This window comes from Scomber scombrus, chromosome 7, assembly GCF_963691925.1.
Source record: "Scomber scombrus chromosome 7, fScoSco1.1, whole genome shotgun sequence".
NCBI classification, from domain to species: Eukaryota; Metazoa; Chordata; class Actinopteri; order Scombriformes; family Scombridae; genus Scomber; species Scomber scombrus.
This window is the reverse complement of record NC_084976.1, coordinates 25,077,868-25,086,859: the sequence shown is the minus strand read 5'-3', so window position 1 is coordinate 25,086,859 and position 8,992 is coordinate 25,077,868. Positions and strand designations below refer to the sequence as shown.

At 37.3% G+C, this 8,992-nt stretch overlaps 1 protein-coding gene across 1 annotated transcript; it reads right to left on the bottom strand.

Annotated features, from left to right (window-relative positions):
• Window positions 1-541: 541 nt before the first annotated feature.
• LOC133983565 (lysosomal thioesterase PPT2-like) lies at window positions 542-8,769 on the bottom strand. Its single transcript, XM_062422693.1, has 9 exons — window positions 8,440-8,769; window positions 7,357-7,510; window positions 3,785-3,880; window positions 3,508-3,615; window positions 3,283-3,366; window positions 3,096-3,180; window positions 1,956-2,010; window positions 1,632-1,795; window positions 542-1,482 (listed from the first exon to the last, which is right to left on the bottom strand). Exons 1-8 carry the CDS (start codon window positions 8,611-8,613, stop codon window positions 1,652-1,654), a joined length of 900 nt encoding a protein of 299 aa, XP_062278677.1. The 5' UTR covers window positions 8,614-8,769; the 3' UTR covers window positions 542-1,482; window positions 1,632-1,651.
• Window positions 8,770-8,992: the final 223 nt, after the last annotated feature.

The following is an 8,992-nucleotide window of genomic DNA, read 5'->3' as shown; positions in this document are numbered from 1 at the left end:
GCACAAACCCTTGCAACAATAGACTGCATTCTGGTACTGCAATGACACAACAGTGTCAAAAAAAGCCTTTGTTTCCACCTTTGTGGTCAGTCTGGTATTTGTACTTTTCTCTTTGCTTCCGTTGTGTTTTTGTCTAATTTCTTTTGTATTTTTTCTTCTTCTGTGTGCTGTAAAGAACAAATTCGATCACATGTGTTGTGTGTAAAATGCTACATAAAGTTGTGTTGAATATACAATCATCTACAATGACAGTTACACCCCGATATTTTACAGTACTGTGATTAGCACCCAAAAGAGAAATTAAACAGTTGAAACAATTCACATTTTTCTGATAAAGCTGTTGAAACAACTTGATCTCTGTCAAAGTGTTTATGTGAACAATAAATTAATAAAACAAAGAATAATGTGGAGATTTAATAGAGATATAAAGTACAATCTTTAATATTTTCCAAAATGATTAATTTACAACAAATCTCATGAAGCAGAAAACAAACAAATATGTGATGCAGTTGTGTATTCACCCTTTAAAATACTCCAAATTACTTTAAACATCCACCAGAGGGCAGTGTTTAATTGGTCATTGCTCATACTATGATGCAGGCCAATGGGATTTAGTAGAATAAATGCCTTTTATTAGACACTTCAGGTCACTATTACCTGTAGTATTAAGAACAATTTGAGAATATTCTCACTGAGATTATTTATATATTATTATAAAGTGGCCTTTATGGCAATAACAAAGAACATTGATAATTTGTTATGTGTGTATTGAAGGCTTTAGTTGCAAGTGTAGCAAAAACAGGCAGATTTTCACAAAAATTCAAAATACAAAAACAGCTTAAAACATGATATTTGAACATATATAAAAATATATTCATGCTAATGGGAAATGTTTTGATTTTCACTTAAAATTTATAAATTTACAGCTACAATTTGACATGATTGTTGTAAAAAGTCATATTTTGAAGGCATAAAACACATATGCACTCTTATTAATTAAACACTAGTTGAATTCACTCACCACTGGTGTGCTTCATAAGAAAATAACAAAATATTGTGTAGCAAGTAAACTATACATTATCAATCTATTAAGATCCTTTTTATATGACAAAATATGGAATATAATAATACAAGATAATGGGTATGGCAGAATTATACAACACAATAATATGATGAGTTTTTTCATGGGGGATGTCTTAAAGAAGAGGAAACTACAGATCTGTGTTTGTGTGTAGATGAGTATTGCATGTGGTTACTGTCTGTATGAATAAAATATATTGAAAAGAGGGAATTAGGGGTGGCACGGCGGTGGTAGAAGGTGTCAGGTGGGACCTTTCTGTGTGGAATCTGATCTATGTGAAACTGCCTGTACTGTGTATGTGTAAATCTGAGTATGAATGGTTTTCTCTTTGTATGTGTTAGCCTGTCTGCTCTGTGACAGACTGGACCTGAGCTTTGAAAGGCTCCAGCCCCCGCTTGACCCTGAAAAAAACATAAGCAGATATAGAAAATAAGGGACATAGATGATAGCTTTTTTTTTGTCTTCATAAAATCATTTGCACATCTTTGCACAAGCATGAGCAGTTGTATGCATAATGTTGTACAGTAATAGTCTACAGGCGACCTCTCACCCTCTGTCGGTGTGTTGTTTTCATGTAAGCCACTTCTCTATGCAGCTCCTGAACACCGTGAAGTTGGAGTGCCACTGAACGTGCTTCACACCAGAGTGAACACACACCGACACGTCTCCACGAGCGCTCAGCATCTTCAGTCCAAACGTGTCGTTCTTGTAAAACTTTCAAAGGGAGAAAAGAGGAGAAAAGAGACATGGACGGAAGGTCTTGACAGAATAAAGTAAAAATAAACATCAGTTTCCAGCTAATACAATTTACCAAAGGTGTAGAATTGGACTGAGTTGCAAAGAAACATGTACAGTTTGTTAGTTTCCAACTTACCTCCTGGTTCCTCATTTGCACAACAGTTTCCTTGCTATCATAGAATCCAAAGTGGCTGTGTAAGAAAGAGGAACAAGTCAGTCAAGGTAAACAGGAGCCAAACCTCTGCTGCTATTTGACCACAAACACTCGACACTTGTTTGAAATTCTCAGTTAGTTTTAGAATTGTCTTACACCTGAGTAATTATCTAAGCTGATTCGAGGATCGTCCAAATTAATATTTCCCTTTTTTCTTTAAACTGAGATTAGTTTGAGAGGTGAATATGTTTTTAATTCAACCATTGGAATCTGAGTGAGAAAAACTGTTCCAGGTTTGATTGGCTTTGCAGAAAAACTCTTTACTTAGAGAGTAACTCCTTAGAGAAATGAACATTTTGGGGGCTTTCTGTAGTCTGTGGGCAGCAAGACCCTGTTTACACCTGGCATTAACCTGCATCTTAGGTGAACTGCACTAAATGCAAGTGTAAATGACCACCAAGACGGATTGTGATCTGATCACTCAAACCACTTGTTGATTTGGTTTGGGACACATTTGTCCACACATCTTTTGTAGTGTAAACAGTAATGAATCCTGATGCATCCCCAGCAAGGACAGGAAAATATGCCAACAGTGCAGGACATGGTGGCTATTTTGGTAAAAGTGCACCAGTGGTTGAAAAAAATGGAGATAACAAAATCAGCACAAGATGCATAATAAAGACATGAACAGCAATGTGTCTCGGTGTGTCCACTTGTGATTGGATCACCTGATGATCTTTTATATTTTTTCTTGGCATGTTTTAGTTGTGACACCGTTTTATAATTTTGAATCTTATTCTTACTCAAATTCCATCTTAATGGATTGACAAAATCCCCACTTTGTAAGAAATATTCTGATCAATTAATTTTGTTTGTTATCTAATTGGGGAAATTATTATGTTGAATGTTGAATAATTGTATTTCATTTTCTCCCTAATTATTCTCTTTATAGTACCCGCTGTGTTATTATTGTTAAAAGAAAACTACATAAAATATGTGGAATATAAAATAGGAAGGCTATAATATCATTTCTTGGGCTTACAGTATTTATCACAGACACAGTCAAATGAAAGAGCCTCAGCAGTGTCAGCAATGATTGGAACATTTTCATGAGATATAAACCTGGACTCCCACGGTGTGATGACGCCATCATCTGGTCCTCCAATCAGCACAAGCTTCTTGATGCGCAGGAAGTTTTCTCTCCATGCTGAGGGAATGACAATGAGAAATGCACGTTTTTTTTATACTGTTACGATATGTCCATAAGTGTACAGTACATAATGCCCACGACAGCGACTTATTCCATTACATTTCATCTCATTGTGAGGTTTGTCACCATTGAGCAGCGGCAGAAAGGTGTTGCTCTGCAAGTAGCGGGACCTGTGGTGAGGGTCTGTGGAAAAAAGATATATATATATCTGTTGCAGTGTCTTTTCAAGGGGGAATTTGATGCCAATGTGCATGTTATCTTCAGTTAAAAGGTCAATGTTTTCAGCTTTTGAACACAGTGAATACCCCCTTCCCTTATTCTCACCGTTCCAGTAGTCGCAGATAGACACTTTCTGTCCCAGTCTGTTGTAGCAAATACGAAAGACAGTTTTCTTGACACAGTCAGGAAATACCCACTTCAGGTAGTCTGTGTCTGTGGAGTGAACCGGTTAGAAAAAGCAGTAGTGACATTATTCACTACAAATCAACACATTTTGACTCAGCTGAGAGGCCTAAAGTCAACATCCATCATCAGAGGTACATTTTCATCAGACGTAATTGGGATCTAGACACATTTTGGACATTAAATGAAGCTCCTTTACCTCCATACTGCCCAGCCTGTGGTGATGACAGTGAGATGAAGGAGTGGACGTTGTGGTTTGGAGCCGTAGAGAGAAGTGCTCGACAAATTAGACCACCTGAGGGAAAAAAAAGAGGACATAAGACTGCTTTCAGATCCTTAGGCAGACTTTCAAGAGCTCAGAGCATAAAATCTCACCAAAGTCTTATGTGGACTGTAGTGGTTCATACATTACGAGCATGTCAGATAAGTAGGTCATGAAGAGCTTTAAAAACAAGTAAAATAATTCTTAATCAATACAGAAGAGCTTTGGACAACTTGGACAACTCCCATGTCTTTATGGGAGTTGTATATAGTCACATAATTTTTATCCTATGTACATTTAGTTTAATTGAGATCTTCTTTACCTTTTTAAGATATGGGGATAATTCAATTTGTGTTTATCTAATCTTGTGCCTTTTTTCAGACTTTTGAGACCCATGTGCTGCATCAATACAATCCTGATTATTGAAATAAATCTTGAGTTAAGAGTCAAGTCTCATGGCCTTCCTTTTCCACACATTTTGACTGGGGCGCATTATAGTCAACGTTCTTTAAACCTCCTACTTTAGTCATGATAACAAATGTTTAAAGCCCTAGTCTTGAGAAAAGTGGTGTGATTAAAGGTTACTGAAGTGTTAATACTGATTATTTTGTTTGGGTTTGTAAACCCAAGGAAAAAGAAATGACTGATTTATGACCTACAAAGTGTGTGCTTATCACTATCAGCCACAGCCAGTCTGTTCTCCATTCGCTGTTAGCAAAAAGTGTCACATTGACTTTCATAGTTTAGATATTCATTTGTCCTATGTATCAGCAGCAATTCATAGAGAATCAATAACTTAAGTTTACAGCACTGGAAGCTGGCACAATTTATACATTTTAGACTGTTTTTTTAAAACATTTTGATTTTTTATGTGTGCCATTTCTCTGGTCTTTTTTTAGTGGAAGGCATGTGGTACAAAGATGTTTACATCAAAGTTTGTGTACTGTGTATGTTCTGACAGTGTTGTGTGGATTAAATATTTGCTTTCAGCTATTATTTAGATGTGCAGTCTTTGTGACTTGTATTTGTTGTTTTATGCACTGTACTGCATGTTTGCCTACAGAGTAGGAGAAACCTTATCAAAAGAAAATAAAAGGTGCCATTTGCACTACTACTAGCTCCTGTTGTCCTTGGTTCAGTATGTGTAAATTACACAATTTGTCTCTCAGTGAGTTTATCTGTCTCTGATAGACTGACTGCTCTTTCATTCAACACACCCTCTTAGTATGAAGCTAACATTTCTCAAGTAACCAAACTTCTCTTGGGTCACTGTTTGTTGAATCCATTTGGTGTTATGATAGAAAAGTGTGCCACACTTAAATTCTTGTTTTTTAGAGGGACTGACATTGAGGGATCGCACACAGTACTGTGCAAAGGTCCTAGCATTACAATGCAAAAGCCAAAGTCCTCAGGAATAGGAACAAACAATCCTGCAACAGATGGTTTGGCCTCCACAGAGCCCTCAAGATCAAGTCAGTCTGGGATTACATGAAGAGACAGAAGCAACTGAGGCACCTTAGCCCATGAAACCTGCCTAGTACCTTGACAAACTATGTGTGCACCAAAGAGAACTGGTGCTATTTTTAAAGGCAAAGTGTGCTCACAGCAAATGAGTTCATTTGGGTTTCTTGTTTACTGAAATGTGTAAAAAGTTAACTGATAAAAATGAATGTTATCTTTGGGTTTTTTTTGTAATATAGATTGCTATCCATTAGACGTATTTGTGATTTGATTTAGTCATTGTGTTACAAAGAGCTACAACAATTGACAGAAAATTAATCATCAGCTATTTTCACGTATTAGCTTCTTTCCAATTCTCTTATCTCACTATTCCCCTCACTCGAGTTTCTCCATCCATTTCTCCACCTGTACTTCACTTCCTTGTTAGTTCAGTTAGTATTTTAGTCACCGTTTCAGTTCAGTCTTTGTTGGTCCTTCGTTCTGCTTTGTTCAGTTTTGCTTTGACCCACCAGCTTTTGTGTCTGCACAAATCTTGTAGTTATTCTTCCTCACTCAGCCTGCAGTCTCCTGCATTTGGATCAACTTGCTCCATTTCACTTAACACTCTTGTAGGTACTAGATAGGCTTTGAGTCATGTTTTTGTTTGTGTTATGTATCGAGTCTTAATGAGTATGGCTGGTTGTATACTAGTTAAGTTTTGTAAATATATTCATGTGGAGCAAGAGTAACGACTGTTACTTTGCAGTACAATACAAATGAAAAGTAGCCTCTTAGCTTAATCTAAATCGCTTATTCGGAGACAATTCCAATATCCATTTATTTTGGGACTGTGGGAGGAAAACACTCCCAATGCTCACATGCTGTATTTGTTTGTATTTACTTGTGTGCGCACTAATGTTTGTGTAATATATTTTCTACCTATCTTGTAGAAGTGTCAAACCTTAGTCCTAACCTACAGTATCTCAATTTAAGAAATTGTGCTCATAGGGTCCAATTTTCAAAATAAAGATGTTTCATCAATTTACTGCAAACTAAAAAAAAACAGGGTCAGCTAGTATTTCAGTGCTCCGGTAATGGTTGGCCTCTGGGTCTCAACATATAATAAAGCTTTCTAAAATGTGCTATGTGAACTGTAGTCAATGGGCCCCCAAACATGATGGTCCATTCATGAGGCTAGATATTATGGAATAGTCTGACACGGATGAGCCATTCATTTAGAATATGAGCTCCTACCCTCGGGCAGACGATAGAGTCCCTAACTGCAAACTCAACTGTTTTAAGAATTCATTTGTTCCAACCTCCATCAAATTCCTAAACAATGCTGCTTGAGGCCGAAGATTGTGCAATAATTTTATAGTGCTTTTATTATGGTGATATTTTAGCTTGTGTTTTTCCCATTGGTGTATGTACAGTATGTGTTGTGTGCAATGTTATGTAATTGTTGATGGTATGGCTGGTGATGTACTGTTTGTTGTCATTGTGGCTGTCAAGGCATTTATGGCGCAGTTGCTGAGTCCAAGACAAATTTCCCTAAGCGGGACAATAAAGTATATTGTATTAATTGTATTAGATCTTCCCCCTCCATTGATATCTTTAAAACCCGTCTAAATACCCATCTCTTCTCCTTAGTCTCTCAGTTATCTTAACCTGATCACTTAATAATGCATGGGCTAGTTGATGTTATACTCAAGTAGAGGAAGTAATCAAGTGGCCCCCGTCCAGCTTCCTTTGATCATTAATACAATTATTTTCTACCTCAGCACCTTTTTCATCGAAGCCCTCCAGGCTTTCACTGGTCGAACATTTAGATCTAATGCTTAAACTGTTTATTACTAGTCACTTTTAATAAGAATTCAGCATCCCATACTGGTCACATAATGGTGTGTGTGTGTGTGTGTGTGTGTGTGTGTGTGTGTGTGTGTGTGTGTGTGTGTGTGTGTGTGTGTGTGTGTGTGTGTGTGTGTGTGTGTGTGTGTGTGTGTGTGTGCGCGCGCGCGCGTGCGTGCGTGCGTGCGTGTGTGTGTGTGTGTGTGTGTGTGAGAAAAGACCTTGTGAAAAGCACAGAAGATGAATGCCACCAGGAGCCTTTTGCATGATGGGGTTGATGGCTTTCCTGAAGTCTCGGACCTGCTTCCACAATGGCTTCAGACTGGCCATGTTGTCATACATGTCAATCACTTTCACCTCAGTGCCTGGATGCTCCTTGGAGTAAAATAAACATTAAAAAAGGAGCTGTGAAAAATTGATTAAAAGAAGGGACAGAGTAACAGAAGCACAGTAATAACTGATTAAATCAACTAATTTAATCAGTCAGGCTTCTATGGATCGTGATTGCAGACTCCCTGCTGGTCTGTAGTCCTGCTTTACGCCCACTGCAACTATATTCATATTTTCATTTTTATTATCATAGTTTTTATTGTTATCATTGTTGCTGTGATAGTTGATAATGTTGTCAGCCAACTGGGTCATGTGGGCTGTGTGGTTTCCCCAAAATGACAATAATCTTGAAGAATAGAAAATGAAAGGAGAACAGAAAACATTATCTCTAAACTCCTTGCTGACTCACACATCACCTGACTTATATCAATTATTGCCTTTAAAATAATCAGTAATGCCATCCACTGTGGATCTCAAGTCCAAAATGATAATATTATAATTATATTATTATTATAATAATAATATATCAGTCAGAAGGACCAAACCACTACTTTTACTGCAATAATTAACTACATTTTGCTACTAATACTAATGTACTTTTTTACTTGATTTTTCCTTCACCACTTTTACTTGTAATGGAGCTAATTTTAAATAAATTAAAAGTATTCCTTTTGAGCCATGTGACAGATATAATAAATCAGCCAGGTACAAAAAAAAAAAAAGTTTGATTACTTTTTCAGATCTTTAATAGTTTTTTGTATTATAGATTATCATTTATTATTTAATATAATTTTGCAACCTGAAAACTAACTATATCTATCAAATAGCCTAAAGGTAGTGGGCAAATATTGCTACATTTCCCTCTGAATTGTGGTGGAGTAGAAAGTAGCATAAAATGCAAATAAGTAACTGTAGCCTATACTTGAGTAAATCTTCTTACTTACATACTACCTCTTGCATTTCAGATGTCCTACCTTGGTTATGTAAGTAGACAGCTTTATGAACTGCTTTGGTCCATCAAAAATACCATGCACGATGACGACAGGCTTGTACGCGTCAATGCAAAGCCCTGTCAGTCGCAGCAGGAGCAGCAGCAGCAGCAGCAGCAGCGGTGTTGGTGTATCTCCGATGACCTGCGGAGTCTTCATCTTCAGCCGGTCACAGGTGAGACCTCTGGCCGAGCAGATGGAGGATCGGGAGAGGAGACCACTGACAGAGTGAGACTTTGCCCTGGGGTGCAGGTCTTTAACAGTGGTGATGAGTGATTATCAGTCTCTTTCAACTTTTTTGTTTGTAGACTTGGAGCACACGGGCGCTTCCTCATCACTGCTGTTCCTACTACTGTAATGTGCGGTTATTTGAGTAGTATTGTCACATCCGTTTTTAGTAATCAGTGAAGGGCTCTGACAGGGCGGGTTCACAATGTCCATGCCTGTTTTAAAACAATAGTCAGGTGAACAAATAATTGTTTTAATCGATTTGTATTACTATTTAGAACAAGAAAAATCCCTTCATAATGCACTTACA